Below are 19,996 nucleotides of genomic sequence, written 5' to 3'. Positions count from 1 at the left end.
CTTCACATCCGCATGTCCCTGGCAGGAAAATGCATGTACAATCCGCATGTACAATCCGCATGTACAATCCGCATATACAATCCTCATGTACAATCCGCATGTACAATCCGCATATACAATCCGCATATACAATCCTCATGTACAATCCGCATGTACAATCCGCATGTACAATCCGCATGTACAATCCACATGTACAATCCGCATGTACAATCCGCATGTACAATCCTCATGTACAATCCGCATGTACAATCCGCATGTACAATCCTCATGTACAATCCGCATGTACAATCCGCATATACAATCCGCATGTACAATCCTCATGTACAATCCGCATGTACAATCCTCATGTACAATCCGCATGTACAATCCACATGTACAATCCGCATGTACAATCCTCATGTACAATCCGCATGTACAATCCGCATATACAATCCTCATGTACAATCCGCATGTACAATCCTCATGTACAATCCGCATGTACAATCCGCATGCGTTTTTTCTGCCAGGGAGATGCAGAAACGCCCAGTAAAAATCCGGAGCATTTCTGCATCGTGGGCACATAGCCTTAATGTAACAGTTTGAGGAAATACCTAAAAAATAAAAACATGAAATCATTACAATTCTAAAGCTGATATTTATCTACAATGTGTGTACATTCCAATTCCACTACATTGCAGGCTATGAGGATCCAGGAATCTGCTCCATTCTGGACATTGGAGGTGATTTTTTGAGGAACGTCACTGTAGAAACTGAACTGTCTAGAATGGAGAAGCAGCAGAGAGATCATCAAAACATCAACTCCGATCCAGTCACCTCACCAGTGAACCGTCTAGAGTGGAGATGATAAAATGAGGCCTCAAAAAATCAACTCCAAACCAGACACAATCATCACTGTATAGGAGCCGCATAGTTCACACTGTGCATCCACTGAGGCCCCTGATCATGTGACCCCTGACTCCTCCCCTCCGGTGACCTCATCACAGGTCCTGTGCGCACAGAGCAGCCATATATGTGGTGTGGCAGGTGTGCGGCTCTGCAGGTGGAGGTATGTGGAGATTCCCCATTACTGGGCGCAGGGGGCATTAACCCCTTGAGACACTTTCTGTGGTGTGAACAGTGACCTAACAGCTGTGGTCAGAATGCGGCTTAGCTGGTTCCCATCCACATTAGATCCATTCAGACAACTGCAGGATGAAAGGACAAAAGCCCAAAAAGTTCTCACCTAATGCCATTATTTATCCTCTAGTTCCAGCACAATAATGGAGATCCAATAGATAACAGTCCACACATGGAGGATGATCCATCAGCTCAAATAACAAAAAACTTTTATTCCTTCATTTATAAAAACATCAGAACATTGGAGGAAAAAATCCCAGAGAGAATTAAGGTGGAGGGTGACGTCTTACCCATAACTGAAGGTAAGAATGAAACCCAAGCTCGATAGAAATCTCTCTGGAGCTGCACAGGATGAATGGCGGCATTAATAGATGTAATAGATGTGATACAAAGAAAGACAATGCTGAAACAAAATCACCTTACAATCATCACAATATGGTCCCTTCACCTGTCTGGTAATGTAAGAACAGATCCGTCCTTCTCTTTATACCAGGGGTCTCAAACACACGGCCCACGGGCAGCATGCGGCCCCTCCGGCTGCTTCATGCCACCCACAGACACCATAGACCCCGATCGCGGCCCACTCCAAGAGCCGCTGACATCAGCGCTGTAGTTCAGTGTATTGCTGCGCAGAGACCGGCTCTGCACAGCAATACCAATGCCAGCCAATCAGAGGCCAGCAGCTGACATCTGCGTCCCAGCACAGCGGCGTATGACGTCACTGACATGACGTCAGCTGCTGTCCTCTGATAGGCCAGCGGCTGGCATTGGTATTGCTGTGCAGAGAGCCGGTCTCTGCGCGGCAATACACTAAACTACAGCGCTGATGTCGGCGGCTCCTGGACCGGGCCGCGATCGTCAAGGGGTCTATAGTGCCTGCGGGCCGCATGTGTAGAAAGGACGCCAAGGGAACGGAGGACAGGTGAGAAGAATCTTTTTTTTCTGTTATGTACACTGTGGGCACCTGGATGGGGACATATGGGCACCTGGATGGGGACGTATGGGCACTATGGGTGAGCACATATGGGCACTATGAGCACCTGGATGAGGACGTATGGGCACCTGGATGGGGACATTCCTACAATATTGGATGGGGGGCATTACTACAAGATGAGGACCAGGATGGGGCATTACTACAAGATGGGGACCAGGATGGGGCATTACTACAGGATGAGGGTCAGGATGGGGCATTACTGCAAGATGTGGACCAGGATGGGGCAATACTTCAAGATGAAGACCAGGATGGGGCATTACTACAAGATGGGGACCAGGATGGGGCATTACTACAAGATGGGGACCAGGATGGGGCACTACTACAAGATGAGGACCAGGATGGAGCATTACTACAAGATGAGGACCAGGATGGGGCATTACTACAAGATGAGGACCAGGATGGGGCATTACTACAAGATGAGGACCAGGATGGGGCATTACTTCAAGATGAGGACCAGGATGGGGCATTACTACAAGATGCGGACCAGGATGGGGCATTACGGCAAGATGAGGACCAGGATGGGGCAAGATGAGGACCAGGATGGGGCATTACTAGAAGATGAGGACCAGGATGGGGCATTACTAGAAGATGAGGACCAGGATGGGGCATTACGGCAAGATGAGGACCAGGATGGGGCATTACTACAAGATGAGGACCAGGATGGGCACATTACTACAGGATGGGGCATTACTACAAGATGAGGACCTGTTCAAAAGGTGTACAGAAAAAAATAGTATCACTAAAAATGTTACTTTTGTCATGCAAAGAATGCGGCCCCCCAAATTCAATTTTTTTCCGTGTGCGGCGCATATACCCAGCTGAGTTTGAGACCCCTGCTTTATACCCTCCAGTACGGTGGATTTAGTCTCAGTATCCAGGAAGCTTCACGGTTCAGCAATGCTCCTCTGCGATCTCCCCTCCACCTGAATGATCTACCCTTTCAGTGCCACAATACTGAAAGTTCTTAAAAGTCAGAAAGTCACCATTGTGTTCTCTTAGGAAATGTGTGGAAACATTGGAGGGGTTAATGGCCGCGGGATTAGTGGAGACTCGGATGTGCTCATTAATTCTCTGCCTTATTTGCAGGTGATGCAGCCGACATATCTGACATTACATCCCAGACACTGAACTCAATATACTACAAATTTACTGCTGCAGGTGATAAATTGTTTAATGAAATGTTTTTATCTAATGTAATTAAATCTATTTCTTTGGTTTGGCATATTTACTAGGTGTACATTTATCAATGCCGCATTTGTGAAAACCCAGAGGTGTAAGCCAGGTTCTCTTGTTACATGTTTCTCTTGGGATTAAACTAGGAGACAGGAGTTGTGAAAGGGTCGAGGCCAAGAACAAACAACCATCTTGTAAAACCATCAAACAACCATCTTGTGAAAAACATATTCAGCTGCAGACTCCGAGGAAGAAACTGCTTGTTGTCTGTGGCCTAAAATATATAGGTATTATTAGTAGATGTAAAGAAGAAAAGTAAATAGTGTAAAATAATAAATATCATGTTTCCCTTATTATATCCTGTAATTGTATTATTACACAAAATTCTTTATAAGAGAATTTTCCTGATTTACCCATCGAATATGGATAGAGACAAAGACAAGATGGCGGAGAGGATATTACACCTCACCCTAGAGATCCTCTTTCGGCTTACTGGAGAGGTAAGAGATTCTGATGACGTCACATTACATCATTCTTATCTATGTGAATAACAGATGGACAGAACTGGAGAGGTGAGATTTATTAATGTGGCTCTCCATAACTAGGATTACATAGTAGTGAAGAAGACCTCTAGTGAGCGCTGTCAGGACCCTGTGTCTGAGGGATGGGGAAAACCCCTGAGCCCAATCACGGACCCTCCACCTCACCCCCTGATTCATGAGGACATCAATGACCAGAAGATCCTAGAACTCACCTACAAGATGATTGAGCTGCTGACTGGAGAGGTGACACTGCTGGGAATGCTGGGACATTATACAGTAACGCTATGAAGGGATCGGGGATGAAGGTATCATTGTATGTGTCAGGTTCCTATAAGGTGTCAGGATGTCGCTGTCTATTTCTCCATGGAGGAGTGGGAGTATTTAGAAAGACACAAAGATCGGTACAAGGACGTCATGATGGAGGTTTCCCAGCCCCTCACATCACCAGGTAATAGACAGGATTAAATACAAACGGCCTATAATTATCTGTATGTAAAGAATGAATTCAGTCCCTGTATGTGTTTCCTCCAGATCTATCCAGTAAGAAGACAACACCAGGGAGATGTCCCCGTCCTCTTCTTCCACAGGACTGTAAACAAGAAGATCCCAATGGTCCTCAGGATCATCAGGTAGATGGAGAGAAGGTGTCATGAGATCTCCCTTATGATGTGTAGATGACTGTGAAGGTCTTGTGCTCAGTCTTGTTTTATCCACCAATATTAAATGTTTTATACTTGTGGAATGAGAACTGTGGAGATAGCAGGATTAGAGCTGATCATACATGACTTCTCCATCTGTCTGTAACTTTTACAATATTTGTTTCAGGATGAAGATCTGACCCATATTAATACTACAAAGACATGTGATGAGCCGTGTGAAGGGGAGATTCCTACAGATAACTGGCCAGGTGAGTAGTGACCAGTAAATGCAGAGAAGTCATAGACTCTTCTCAGTCACTGGCTTTGGCTGCTTTATCGGTCATGTAGTCCGGCCGTATCACAATCTTATGGTCACCATTTTGCCACTAGCGCGTATCTTTCTCCTCCATCCAAAAATGTTCAAATTACTTGGTGAAATTGTGAAAGCCCTTTGATATAGAAATTACAACCTGGGGAATCCACCTACTCAGGGCTGCCACTAGGAATTTCAGGGCCCCATACTGGCAAAATTTTCGGGCCCCCCTGAGACTCCGCCCAAGGCTCCACCCCTACTCCGCCTCCACTCCTCAAACCTTCCACAGTCCCACCACCCAGTCTTGGAAAAACTCCACTTCTGCACCATGTCCTCACCAATCACACATTAACAGTTCCCATTGAACACAAGATCACACACATAGTCAGCAGCTTTTGTTTTGGCCAAAAGATTTCTTAAGCTGCTACCAGGACAAGGTAGACTCTTCTGGTCGGATCCTACTCTAACCTTTTAAACATTTCTTATAATATCCAATACTCTTTTTAAGTATATTTTTCTTTAAGGGAATAAGTCACAACATTTTTTTAAAAAAATGACCTATATTACCACGTACAAGGGACAAATGCTGTGACACCATTACCAGACCACATATTACCACCACATAGTGACTGAATAATGTCACATACAAGGAACAAATACCACCACACCATGACCAGACCACATATTACCACCACATAGTGACTGAATAACACCACATACAAGGAACAAATACCGCCACACCATAACCCGACCATATATTACCACCACATAGTGACTGAATAATGTCACATACAAGGAACAAATACCACCACACCATGACCAGACCACATATTACCAACACATAGTGACTGAATAATGTCACATACAAGAAACAAATACCGCCACACCATGACCGGACCACATATTACCATGACATAGTGACTGACTACTACAATACTGATCATTAATAAAAAAAAACCACAATACTAATATTACCATAGGTGCCATTATACACAGGAGCTCTTCACATAATATACAGTGTATAGTGTCAGTGTACAGGTAATACAATGATCACTAGTGACATTATACACAGGTGCCCTGTATATAGTGTCAGTGTACTGGTAATACAATGATCACCAGTGACATTATATATTGGTGCTCTGTATATAGTGTCAGTGTACAGGTAATACAGGGATCACCAGTGACCTTATACACAGGAGCCCTGTGTATAGTATGTAGTATATAGTGTCAGTGTACAGGTAACACACTGACTCATCGGTGACGTCTCTAGATGAAGTCCTTCATCTTCGCTTTTCTTGTGCATCCAACACAGACCGCCACCGCTTCTTCCATCCAGGACTCGTCTCTGCAGAAAATAACACAGTTATCTACAGCAGTTTGCAGAGCACATTCCCCACTTTTTCCCCAACTTCTACACTACACCCTATGAAGAAAAAAAGTGACATAGTGTCGCCCTGCACAGTAACAGGATCCTCCTCCCCACTGAAAACACTATCCTCAAAAATAAAATACATCACAGCAGTAATAATATCCCTTAAATAGCCCCATACAGTAATAATGTCCCACATCCTGCCTCCATGTCATTTCATCCTGCCCTCATGTCATGTCTCAGCTCTGCACCCCATGTCTCAGCTCTGCACCCCATGTCTCAGCTCTGCACCCCATGTCTCAGCTCTGCACCTCATGTCTCAGCTCTGCACCCCATGTCTCATCTCACCCCCCATGTCTCCGCTCTGCACCCCATGTCTCATCTCACCCCCATGTCTCAACCCTGCACCCCATGTCTCATCTCACCCCCATGTCTCAACCCTGCACCCCATGTCTCATTTCACACCCATGTCTCCACTCTGCACCCCATGTCTCATCTCACCCCTCATGTCTCATCTCACCCCTCATGTCTCATCTCACCCCTCATGTCTCATCTCACCCCTCATGTCTCAGCTCACCTCTCATGTCTCAGCTCACCTCTCATGTCTCAGCTCTGCACCCCATGTCTCAGCTCTGCACCCCATCTCTCCGCTCTGCCCTCCATGTCTCCGCTCTGCCCTCCATGTCTCAGCTCGGCACCCCATGTCTCTGCTCTGCACCCCACGTCTCTGCTCTGCACCCCATGTCTCATCTCACCCCCCATGTCTCAGCTCTGTACTCCATGTCTCAGCTCTGCACTCCATGTCTCAACTCTGCAAACCAAGACTCATCTCACCCCCCCATGTCTCAGCTCACACCCCCCCATGTCTCAGCTCACACCCCCCATGTCTCAGCTCACACGCCCCATGTCTCAGTTCATCCCCCCATGTCTCAGCTCACCCCCCCCATGTCTCAGCTCACACACCCCCATGTCTCAGCTCACACACCCCCATGTCTCAGCTCACACCCCCGCATGTCTCAGCTCACACCCCCCCATGTCTTAGCTCACACCCCCCATGTCTCAGCTCACACCTCTCCATGTCTCAGCTCACACCCCTCCATGTCTCAGCTCACACACCCCCATGTCTCAGCTCACACACCCCCATGTCTCAGCTCACACCCCCCCATGTCTCAGCTCACACCCCCCCATGTCTCAGATCACACCTCTCCATGTCTCAGCTCAAACCCCTCCATGTCTGAGCTCACCCCCCCCCATGTCTCAGCTCACACCCCCCCCATGTCTCAGCTCACACCCCCCCATGTCTTAGCTCACACCCCCCATGTCTCAGCTCACACCTCTCCATGTCTCAGCTCACACCCCTCCATGTCTCAGCTCACACACCCCCATGTCTCAGCTCACACCCCCCCATGTCTCAGCTCACACACCCCCATGTCTCAGCTCACACCCCTCCATGTCTCAGCTCACACACCCCCATGTCTCAGCTCACACCCCCCCATGTCTCAGATCACACCTCTCCATACGCAGCTCACACCCCTCCATGTCTGAGCTCACACCCCCCCATGTCTCAGCTCACACCCCCCCACGTCTCAGCTCACGCCCCCCCATCTCAGCTCACGCCCCCCCACGTCTCAGCTCACGCCCCCCCTCGTCTCAGCTCACGCCCCCCACGTCTCAGTTCACACACCCCCACTTCTCAGCTCACACCCCCCCCGTCTCAGCTCACGCCCCCCCATCTCAGCTCACGCCCCCCCACGTCTCAGCTCACGCCCCCCCACGTCTCAGCTCACGCCCCCCCACGTCTCAGCTCACACCCCCCCACATCTCAGCTCACACCCCCCACATCTCAGCTCACCCCCTCTTGTCTCAGCTCATCCCCCCTAATGTCTCAGCTTATCCTCCCCATGTCTCAGCTCACACCCCCATGTCTCAGCTCACACCCCCCATGTCTCAGCTCACACCCCCCATGTCTCAGCTCACACCCCCCATGTCTCAGCTCACGCCCCCCCACATCTCAGCTCACACCCCCCACATCTCAGCTCACCCCCTCTTGTCTCAGCTCATCCCCCCTAATGTCTCAGCTTATCCTCCCCATGTCTCAGCTCACACCCCCATGTCTCAGCTCACACCCCCCATGTCTCAGCTCACGCCCCCCCACATCTCAGCTCACACCCCCCACATCTCAGCTCACCCCCTCTTGTCTCAGCTCATCCCCCCTAATGTCTCAGCTTATCCTCCCCATGTCTCAGCTCACACCCCCCATGTCTCAGCTCACACCCCCCATGTCTCTGCTCGCACCCCCCATGTCTCAGCTCACGCCCCCCCACATCTCAGCTCACACCCCCCACATCTCAGCTCACCCCCTCTTGTCTCAGCTCATCCCCCCTAACGTCTCAGCTTATCCTCCCCATGTCTCAGCTCACACCCCCATGTCTCAGCTCACACCCCCCATGTCTCAGCTCACCCCGCCATGTCTCAGCTCACACCCCCCATGTCTCAGCTCACACCCCCCATGTCTCAGCTCACACCTCCTCTTTACCTTGCTGCTGCTCCAGCGACGACGCTCCTTCCTCCTGATGTGAAGAGCGGACGCCAGCCAGTCACAGGCCGGAACTGACGTCATATGCCAGCAACGTGTGTGTGACTTCAGCTGACGGCCTGTGATTGGCTCGCGGCCGTTAACTATTGCCGTGCGGTAAGACTCCCGCACGGCAATAGCTTTAAAGTGATCCTGCGTCCGAGCGAGGACGCAAGTTCAGTTACCTAGGGCCCGGTGAGCAAAGGGGGGGGGGCCCACGGTGCCAGGGGCCCCGTTCGGGCCCCTCTGCTTACCGTGCCCCATACGCCAGTAAGAGCAGTAAAGCCCTGATGGCGGCCCTGCACTTACGCCCCGGGATTAGAAGACACTAGCCGTTACCAGCCCAGATCTGTAAACTACAAAGCCAAATGAAAGTGTACGTAGAATGTGCTGACAAGTTAGAAATCACTTGAAGAAAAATATTATGATGGGCCGTAAGAGAAAGCGGAGGGTAATGATGCTGTTGGCTTACTAGAACCCTGATATCTTATTGGATGAATCTACCTTCTCTCCCTTCTGTGCTGCTGAATGTGCTCATATTGTCCTACAAGACCAGGTCCAGTCTTTCTGGCCAAACTTCACTTTTATGATAGAAAACATTAAATGTGCAGTGAGGGCCAAGTGTGAATTTCTGCACAATAATAACAATAGAGTTTCCCTTCATCCTGAATTCTCAATTTCTTTTAAAACCAACTAACTTCAAACAGGATCACGATAAACTATACAAAAAACATTACACCTGTGCCATGATATATCTCTAAGCTATTCGTGGTTGATGGCTGTAATATACATTCACGTCTGCAGGAGATGTTTGCATGGCTCGAGCCTTGGTTTCATAGATTCACTCCACGTCATAAATTCCATTATGTTTTCGATCCTAAAGAATTCAGATTACTGCACAATCTCTCCTGAAATGGGGGGCACTAATACTTTCCTTATTGCTTTGGAGATAAACGGTTCGTTCACTTACAAAAACAAACCCTTCATTTCTGACCATCAAAACATGTTCTGAGTATTTCCGGGGATGCTTGGCGGGAGCTCGGGTCCCCTCCCTGCATGTGAGGCGCTCTTTAGAGCACCAATCAACATGCAAGGATTGTCTGCCACACACTGTAATGCCGCAGCCATGTTGGTTGTGGCATTACAGTGATTGGCTGGCCGCACAGCGTCATCAGGTCTATATCAGACCTGGGGCCGCTGTGCTCGTCAGTCACTCCGGAATCAGACAGTGTAGGGAGAGGTGCTGCTAAGCTAGGGAGAGATTTGCTTGTTTCTAGTTAATGTAGGTATACCAGACTATATTACAGACACATATCCATCTCAATTAACAGTCCTTCTGAGGACTAATCCAGCTGCAAAGATATCCGTGCTATGCAGGCAGGCAGGGTATATAGCAGACTGCAGTGCACATAGCAAGAGGGTCCATTCCAGTTCTGTCTGCTGGTGCTTTTACAGATATTTGTAGAAATAGCCCCAGGTATCAGGGGCCAGGAATATTTTTTTTTATCTTAATCCTGATTATTTGCTTAAAAAGCAATCCAGAGAACACCGTTTATCTGCCCCATTTGCTTGTTGGCACTGCAGAATACAGCCTGGTCCTTTCCATATTAAAGCGCTAAAAATCCAGCTATTTAAAACTGTGGTATTAAATAGCTGTCGTCACACGGATCACATATAATTGCGCTGAAAATATTGCCATTTCTGGCCTCCATTGAAATTTTGTTGCAGTGTGTCAATGAACTTATTGACACCAGTTGGCTGTTAAAAATAGTTACCTACAGGCCAGCTATTTAAAACTGTGGTTCGTCTGTCACACGGATCACATATAAGTTCACTCCAAATTCAGCCATTTGTAGTGAGCGTGGAAGATATTTTCCTCCATTTAAAATGGGCAAGGCACGTGGCAAGGGACGGGGAACTGGACGTGATGGTGTATGCAGAGGCCGAGGCTGTGGGCAAGCTGAAATTGTGCCACAACAAACACCCACAACTTCTCACTCGACCTTCCTGTCCCAATTAATAGGGGACCGTAGCACACCACTATTGAACACAGAGCAGTGTGAAAAGGTTGTTGGTTGGATAGCAGGTAATGCTTCCAGTCACTTAGCCACCACCACCACCACCCTGTCTTCCACACGGTCAAGTCTCAGTAGCTGTGAGTCTGGACTGCATATTCCTCAACCTGATCCTCCTTTCTCCCACTATGCCGAGTGCCCAGAGACAACTGATCCCACACTTGAAGCGGGGCATGTAGCGATACCCAAATATTTCAGCAGCCACGGTCATATGAAGGCAATGGTGGGAAAGTGACACAAGAGGTGGACGATGGTGAGACACAATTGCCAGAAAGTCAGGAGGAGGACCAGGGTGCGGAAGTGGAAGACGAGGTGGTGGATGATATAGTAACTGACCCAACCTGGCAGGAGGACATGCAGAGCGAGGACAGCAGCACACAGGGGAATGGAGGCAGAGCACTCCATAGTGCATGCGAAGATGCCTCCTGCCCTGCACCTGTCATTGCACACTGTCAACTAGCACCATCAGCAAGCACGTCCTTTTAGGCTCGTGGAGACGGAAGCTTTCCACAACCGGATAGCGGCAATCAGTGCTCGGTCCCCAGCCGCCACTATTTCTCCCGGTGTGTCGTCCCCGCATTACACAAGCACGTGTCCCACAACATTAGCCGTGCCCTCAACAATGCAGTTACAGGGAAAGTCCACCAAACCACGGACACCTCGACAAGTGCTTGTGGGCAGGAACGATACATTTCGCTGATGGCACACTGGGTTAATATAGTGGAATCCTGGACCCAGTCGGAGCTTGGGACAGAACACATGACGCCATAATTAGCATCACCATCCCGCTTCTCTGTCTTCTAAAACGCTCTCTGCTCATAATCAAAGAGGATACATTGCAGGCGGAGCACGATGAGATGGAGCAAGGGACCATACAGGGTGATTACACACAGCCCAGCCTCATCTCATCCCAACGTGGATTGGGTGACAAAGAGGAGGAGGAGGAAGAACAGGAGCTAGTTTCATGCACTATAGACGGTACTACCTGCAGAGCTGTCATACCGTCTGTTCAGCGTGGATGGCCTGAGGACAGGGAGAGGAGAAGGAGGAGAGCATGGTCAGTCATCCTCTTGGTGAGGACACGGAAGTCTTGCCTGTTAGTACTCTGGCACGCATGGCTGAGTTTATGTTACGCTGCATTTCCCATGACCCTCGCGTTCTCAAAATTTGGGGTGACAGTCATTACTGGTTGGTGACACTTCTAGACCCACGCTACAAGGAGAACTTTCTATCTCTTATTCCCGAGATGGACAGGTCTACTAAAATGGGGCAGTACCAGAAGCCCCTTGTTGCAGAACTATTAAAAAAAATCCCATCTGAAAACGCTGGTGGCAGAGGTCACAGTTCATTGGACAACCAAGGCGTACAGCCTAGAGAGACACAACTCCAATCCAGCAGAGGCAGGGTAACACTGTCAAAGTTCTGGGAGAGTTTTTTCAGCCCCTCCCATCGCACAGGCCCTGAGACACGGGGTACTCTCACAAGGAGTGCAAAGTTTGGGAAGATGCAGAGGGAGTACCTTGCCGACCGTACCAACGTCCTCCATGATTCCTCTGTGCCTTATAATTATTGGGTATCCAAGCTGGACATGTGGAATGAACTGGCTCTCTATGCCTTGTAGATCCTGGCCTGCCCTGCCGCTAGCGTTTTATCAGAGCGGGTTTTTAGTGCCGCTGGTGGAATTATAACTGATAAGCGCATCCGCCTGTCAACTGAAAATGCTGACAGTCTGACTCTTATAATAATGAACAAGGGCTGGATTGGGCCAGACTTCTCAACACCACCGAATGATAACAGCGTAACATGAACTCCAATACAGTGTCTTTTTTTGGGAGGTGTATTCCCATGCACCTTTTCACACCTACACATGGGTATACACTTCCTGATTTTGGCTATTTGCTCTTGTCATCCTCCTTCTCCTCATCCTCCACCACCATATCACCAGGGTGATTGTGGTCCGTGATGCAACACCCACATCATTTTTTTAAAGGGTGTTTATGATGCCCGTAAAAAAATTTTTTTATACATTATGTTCATGTATACACCCCAGGGGTAAATGTTTGTCAGCCCATACACTTTAGTGCATGGGCATTATAAGTATAGGAGACCCGCTCCTTTCTAATGGGAACATTTTTTAGGAGGCCCTCCTCCACGTCTTTTCCAAGGTGCATTGGAGTGCCTCCCAATTTTTGGCAGCCCTTGCATTCACTGCATAGGCCAACACTATGGGAGACCCACTTCCTAATGATGGAAACATTGTTTTCAGGAGGCCCTCTGACGTCCACGTCTTTTCCAAGGGGCATTGGAGTGCCTCTAAATTTTTGGCAACCCTTGCATTCACTGCATAGGCAAACACAATGGGAGACCCACTTCCTAATAATGGGAACATTGTTTTCAGGAGGCCCTCCTCTACATCTCTTCCATGGGACATTGGAGTAGGTCTAAATTTTTGGCAGTCTCTTCAAAGGGGTATTGGGGTGCAGCCCTGCCACTCACTGCATACGCAATAACAGTATAGGAGACCCACTCTTTAGTAATGGGAACAACAAAGCATAGCCAGCTGATGGCTCTTTAACACTAGTGAGGGCCGACTGCTGGCCCTTTAAGAATAGTAAAGGCCGCCTGATGGCCTTATAAAAATAGGCTGTGTGACTTTCAGAGTCCATCATAAATGAAACAGGATGTGTCTGATCATGTCTCACACACCACATGGCCAGATAAGGTCGTAAAATGTTAAAATGACATTTCCTGGTGAATGCATTTGTCACGGTTGAAAGCAATGCAAAAGTGCAAAAACGCATCACCCTACATGTGAACATAGCCCAAGGTGTGGAGGAGTATTTTTGGTTTTGGTTATTTATTTTGCCTCATATACAAGTCATTACCCTGGAAAGGATGTTCCTTAACATATTTCCCAGGAAAATCCATCTTGGTTTCGTTTTTGTATGTTTTATTGTGAGTCCGTAAAAGTGGCGTAATACCTCTGACAACGTTGTTGACAGCAGTGACCTGGGAGTCAGAAATGCTTCCAGGGGTCTTCCGCATGCTGTTGCCATGTCATTTGAGCACTGTTCCCATCAATTTGGGCAATTTTTAGGCCCTCTGCAGACCACCAGGGGGAGCCGCCTGAAAAATGCTCGAGTTTCCCATAGACTTACGTTGGACTCGTTGCTCGGGTCGAGCACCCGAGCATTTCAATTTGCTCGGCCCGAGCATCCGAGCATTTCAATTTGCTCGGCCCGAGCATCCGAGCATTTTAGTGCTCGCCCATCACTAATTACCACCACTTAGTGACCGAATAATACCACACAGAAGGAATAAAAACCGCCACACCATGACCAGACCACATATTACCACCACATTATCACCAAATACTACAATACTGATCATTAATAAAAGAACACAATACTAATATTACCATAAGTGCCATTATACACAGGATCTCTGTACATGGTATACAGTGTATAATGTAAGTGTTCAGGTAATCTAGTGATCACCAGTGACATTATACACAGGAGCTCTGTATATAGTGTACAGGTAATACGATGATCACCAGTGATATTATACACAGGAGCTCTGTATATAGTGTACAGGTAATACAGTGATCACCAGTGACATTATACAATGGAGCCCTGTGTATAGTGTCAGTGTACATGTTATACACTGACTCACCGGTGATGTCTCTAGGTGAAGTCCTTTATCTTCGCTTTTCTCCTTCATCCAGCACATACTACCATCACTTCTTCCAGCCAAGACTTGTCTCTGCATAAAATAACATAGTTATCTAGAGCACATTCTCCAACTTCTACATTACACAGCTGAATACAGACGTGCACCCACCATTAATATATAATTAGTTATTATGCAACCCACCATTCCAAATATAAATTGTAATCCACCACTGTGCCCCCACTAACTGTAAATAGCCACTTTCCCCACCTAATAAATATATAAATTAATTAGAACCTGTACTCTTGCCCCCAATTTATTACCAGTCACACTCCTATATCCGCAACGCCCCCACTCTGTACCTCCTGCTCCCCCGGTTCATTATACTTACATGCGCCCTCTGCCCCAATTCATTATGTCATGTCCGTGCTCTCCCACCCCCACCCTCTATTCATCATCATTTACTCTCCCCCATTCACCAATTGCTCTCCCACTCCCAATCCATCATGTGCTGTTCCCACTCCCATCTCCCAATTAACCATGCGCTTATCCTCCCCCCACTCCCAATTCCCCATGTGCAGCTCTGCACTTTATTACAGCATTGGGCCCCATGAGCAGAAGCACAAGAGGAAGGCCTTACTGGGCCCTGGTCCCCCTCTGTACTGCTGCTCGCAGGGCCCCACACAGCACTAAGGGCAGTAATGCCTTGATGGTGGCCCTGGCACTTTAAACCATGCAGGTTACCATTGTGCATTACTATATAATGTTTTGCGACCCCTGAACATGTGTTATTCTTTTTATTGATGTTATATATATATATGTTCTGATATAATTTTTTTCATTTTCTTTGTGTTACAACCTATGTACGGTAGATTACATATAGTGCTCTCCATACAATACATCATATGATGCAAGTCACAGTTTATCAAGGTTTTGATACAATATTCTTTGCCGCTTGGCATATCAATTATTTTCCTTTTTTACCATATATTCAAAAATTACAATTATTTCCACACTTAAAGGGAAGGTGTTGCAATTTTTAATTTTGTATTAAGTATAGATTGGGAAGGGAAAGGAGGAAAAGATGTGAATGGAAAAGAAAATATAACGTTTATTGAAAATTGCTATTAAAATAGTTAAATTTGTGCAAAACGTGCATTAATAAATGCATACAGGGTCACCATCTATCAAATGGCGACCCACAAAACCCGGTCCGTAGTAAGGTGGAAAAATATTGCTAGAAATGCCTAACCCAGTCCCTTATTTATTGGGTTATGGCTGTATATTGTACACCTAAATTAGCCCAGTGAAAATTAATTTCCAGTTATCTATTGAACAATTGACATAGATTGCTCATGTAAATGTGAGCTATATTCTGCACCTAATATCCATTTCATATAGTTTGACACTGCCTGTTGTGATATTCAATTATGGATCATGCTTTATTATATGTATAAATGTGCTCATGATCCTATCTCAGGTGTTGAGCTCTGTAAATGCCGGTAAATGCTTAGACAGTTTACACCTTCAAGCCATAGATTTATGCTAGCACAGATTAAAGAGACAGATTAGTAGTGTAAAGAATGGTTTCGGGATGGTATTCCCTGGTTACACTATTCATCTCCAGTCCCTCTCCTGAGTTTGTGCACTACCTGAGGAAACAGTTAGATTGCCCACTGACCTGGAAGAGAGACGCAATATCGAGGCGATGAAAAGCTGGGATGATGTCATCTTCAAACCCAGTGATAAAGGGGGTAACATTGTTATCTGGCCCAAGGGTAAATATATTTTAGAGGCAAAAAAACAATTAATGAATAAAGAATGTTATAGACCTCTATGGAGTGATCCGACAGTTCAATTCATGGACGAATACAAGAACATCATCAAACAGGGATGGGAAAGTGGAGCAATTACAAATAATGAAAGGAATTTCCTTTCAATCAAGAAACCTAGGGTGGCTACTTTCTACATGCTCCCCAAGGTTCCCAAGAACCTCGAAAATCCACCGGGGAGACCCATTGTCTCTGGTATAGGAAACCTGACATAAAGGGCCAATCAATGGCTAGATTAGGAGTTAAGGGGATACGTATACGATCTTCCCTCCTATACCAGAGATACAATGCAGGTATTAAAGGAATTGCAAGGGTATCGACTCAAAAACATGAGCTGCTTGTTACCTGTGATGTAGAAAGTCTCTACACCAGCATTGACGAGGAAAAGGGGTGCAAGGCTGTAGAATTCTTCCTCCACAAAAATCAGGAATATAACCCATTACGTAGGCAATTCGTGTTGGACCTCCTGAGATGCATTTTGAGGTGTGACTTCTTTCTATTTGATGGCCGCATCTACCTTCAAACGCGGGGTACCGCGATGGGTGCAGCCGTAGCACCCACCTTTTCAAATTTATATCTAGGATGGTGGGAGGAAGAAGTGGTCTTTGCTGAAAATATGTCATCATATGTGAACCATATTGTAACGTGGAAACGTTACATTGATGATGTTCTTATGGTGTGGCAGGGCACAGAAAAAGATCTAGTGGATTTTATTGGTATTCTCAACAATAACTGCTTCAATTTGAAACTCACACTCTCATTTCATAAAGACAAAATCCCATTCCTAGACATAATGATATGGAGGGATGCAAGTAATGCGGTACGAACCGACTTGTATAGGAAGGAAACATCAACCAATAGCATCCTAGATGCCCGGAGTGCACATGTGGCTGCTACTATCCGAGCGATTCCTAAAGGGGAATTCCTACGTTTACGTCGGAATTGTTCATCCTTTGAATGCTTTAAACAAAGAGCCCGAGAACTTAAATCAAGACTCCTTGAAAGAAATTATTCATGGAGAATAGTTAAAAGGGCATATAATTATGCATTAAGGACCAACAGGGATGAATTTTTAGTCCCCAAAAATTGGAATAGGAATCAGGATGACTATGTGAGGTTTATAACAGAGTACGATGAGGATTGGAACATTATGCTCAATGTTTTGAATAAACATTGGGATATTATTAGATCTGATGTAGATCTTAAGGATTACGTGACCCCTCGAACGTCATCTGGTTATAGGAAAACCACCTCTGTCTCAAATTTGCTAGTGTCCAGTCACTTTAGACGTAGCAATACTATGACAAAGACACAAGACCCTGGATTCTTCTCGTGTAAAATGTGCAGAGCCTGTCAGATTCTGACTCCTAAAAAATCATTTGTGGATGCATTTGCGAAAATATATCAGATCTCCCAACATCTTAACTGTTCCACAAGTGGAGTATTGCCTGGAATGTACATACAGACTGAGATATATTGGTAAAACCACCAGGGACCTCAAGATCCGTATACGGGAACATATCCAGAGCATTATTAATTATGACGAGGAAGAACGAAAATGCCAAGAACAAAATAAAATATTTACTCCCACGCCAATAGCAAGGCATTTTAAAAATAAGCATGAATTACGGTGGAAGGACCTCAAGGGCTGGGCAATCTGCCAACTCAAACTGGATGTTAGGGGTGGTGATCTTGACTCCATACTGTTAAAGAAGGAGAGTGAGTGGATTTTTAGGTATAATTCCTTAAGTCTACATGGGATGAATGAAAACTTCAATTTTGGATGCTGGTTGTGAAATCTCATAACACCTGAATAAGAACAAGTACACCTGAAATCCTTTACCTTTGTGGATATTATTTCCTTCTTGAATCCCTGGAAGAATCAGGTGATGGACTTTCAACCCCCCCCCCCCCTGGTAATTTGATACGCCAATAGTGGGTTAAAAGGATAAATGGTGTGAACATTGGAGAGGGTGGACTCTTCCTGATACGATTTAGTAAACCCTCTTCTTACGGATGAAATGGAACAGAATGATAGATGATGAAATACTGCATAATATTGGGTCTATCATTAGAGTATAATTATGAAGAAGCTGGTTTAAACTATTCGTTACACTTGCTTTCTCTTGATGAATCTTTCCATCTATCTATATTGAGTGTAATAAACTTCACATCTGACAATTGCCTATATTTGGGATATGACCATTGTAGACAATTTTATCAATACATAATCCCTTTCTCCCTCTATATGACATGTAAGAATACATACAGTATGATGTGGCCATGATTGACATTATATACAGGGTGGTCCAAAAGTAGGTGGACAGAAAGTGTAATAAGGTTATGAAGGGGGAGATTTATCAAACATTTAATTGCAGCCGCCTGTCTGGATCCTCCTCCAATAACCCATGAATTAGATGTGGACGATAAGATTTCCACCCAATAGATTTCAGGATTCGCATGATAGAAGCTCGTGAAATTCCCAATTCCAAAGATGCTCTTCTTGTGGACTTTTTTGCACTCTGAACAAATGTATCAGCAACAAGTTGTTTATTATCTTCTGTACAGACTGTTTTGGGTCAACCAGTTTTTGGAGCATTAAGGATTGAGCCAGTGGCATTGAATTTGTCACGAATGCGGTAAATGGTTTGTCTCTTTGGGGCTTGAGTACCAAATGTTTCAACCCAATTTGCTCTAACGGTTTCAGCATTTTGAAATTTCCAATACTCTGTTAAAATCCATTTTCTTTGATCCGTATTTAAATTAATTGCCATTATGAATTATCTGAAAAGAAAACAGATTTGGGGGAGATCTATCTGTGAAAACTAGATCTGTGAAACTGGCTCAGTTGCCCTTAGCAACCAATCAGATTGCACCTTTCATTTTCCAAAGAGTCTGTGAGGAATGAAAAGTGGAATCTGATTGGTTGCTAAGGGCAAATGAGCCAGTTTTAACTTTACACCATATTTGATAAATCTCCCCCTTCATAACCTTATTACACTTTCTAACCACCTACTTTTGGACCATCCTGTATATTCAATTGATTATAGAATGTCAGCATGTAATCAACTTATGGATAAATAATATTGGTGATAGATGCTTGATATGTAGTATCTTTGATCTGATGCTGAAACTAATCAGAAATGTGGTATAATATTGGCATATAATTAATCTATGGACATATAAGACAGTAATATATGTCTGGTATGTAGCATCTCCGATCTAATGCTGAAATTCATCAGAAATCGGATCCTTCTTATGGTGATAATTTGATTGGTTGATCCACTTGTCAATCCTGATGGATTGTATAAATATCCGGGACAAGGGGCCGACCTTGCCCTTAAAAAAAGCCGGTATACCGGCGAAACGCGCGTCAGTGACTGAGTCCCGTGTTCTGATAGTATAGATGGATAGGGAAATTGATTATACCAATGAATAACAGTGTAACATTCTGAGCAACTTTGATTTAAGGTCCTCTGGCTAGCCTGTGATCCATTCAGCACATGTGCAAAGATCGGGTGCTTTGTGATCCTAGCATGGTTATCACTTTGAACGCAATCATATGTGTGCGGCAGCATAGAGACTGCAAAATTTAGTTTACCTACGATCATTGCAGTATTGTACAGTGATCGATTGTCTTGTGGTTCTGGCATAATACAGCATGCTGACCCCGCTATCTCATATGTGAGCCACTCCGGAG

The 19,996-nt window shown here is 45.8% G+C and overlaps 1 protein-coding gene across 7 annotated transcripts in view; it reads left to right on the top strand.

Annotated features, from left to right (window-relative positions):
* Nucleotides 1-953: 953 nt before the first annotated feature.
* The window catches only part of LOC141164422 (uncharacterized), a 34,348-nt gene continuing 15,305 nt past the window's right edge, over nt 954-19,996 (top strand). For 2 of the 7 annotated variants that reach the window (XM_073649627.1, XM_073649623.1), the window contains exons 1-8: nt 968-1,045; nt 1,247-1,418; nt 3,197-3,268; nt 3,679-3,783; nt 3,889-4,068; nt 4,150-4,273; nt 4,357-4,454; nt 4,651-4,732. In XM_073649627.1, the coding sequence (XP_073505728.1) occupies nt 3,706-3,783; nt 3,889-4,068; nt 4,150-4,273; nt 4,357-4,454; nt 4,651-4,732 (562 nt within the window). In that variant the 5' untranslated portion in view covers nt 968-1,045; nt 1,247-1,418; nt 3,197-3,268; nt 3,679-3,705. Of the gene's footprint in view, nt 1,046-1,246; nt 1,419-3,196; nt 3,269-3,429; nt 3,571-3,678; nt 3,784-3,888; nt 4,069-4,149; nt 4,274-4,356; nt 4,455-4,650; nt 4,733-19,996 lie in introns of all 7 variants that reach the window. The other 5 variants (XM_073649624.1, XM_073649626.1, XM_073649628.1 and 2 more) reach the window with 5 other exon arrangements.

Source organism: Phyllobates terribilis, unplaced genomic scaffold (assembly GCF_046119375.1).
Source record: "Phyllobates terribilis strain yellow unplaced genomic scaffold, ASM4611937v1 Scaffold_10__3_contigs__length_209671492, whole genome shotgun sequence".
In the NCBI taxonomy this organism is placed as follows: domain Eukaryota; kingdom Metazoa; phylum Chordata; class Amphibia; order Anura; family Dendrobatidae; genus Phyllobates; species Phyllobates terribilis.
Note: the sequence above shows the minus strand (reverse complement) of the source record. Positions and strands in the feature narration are given on the sequence as shown.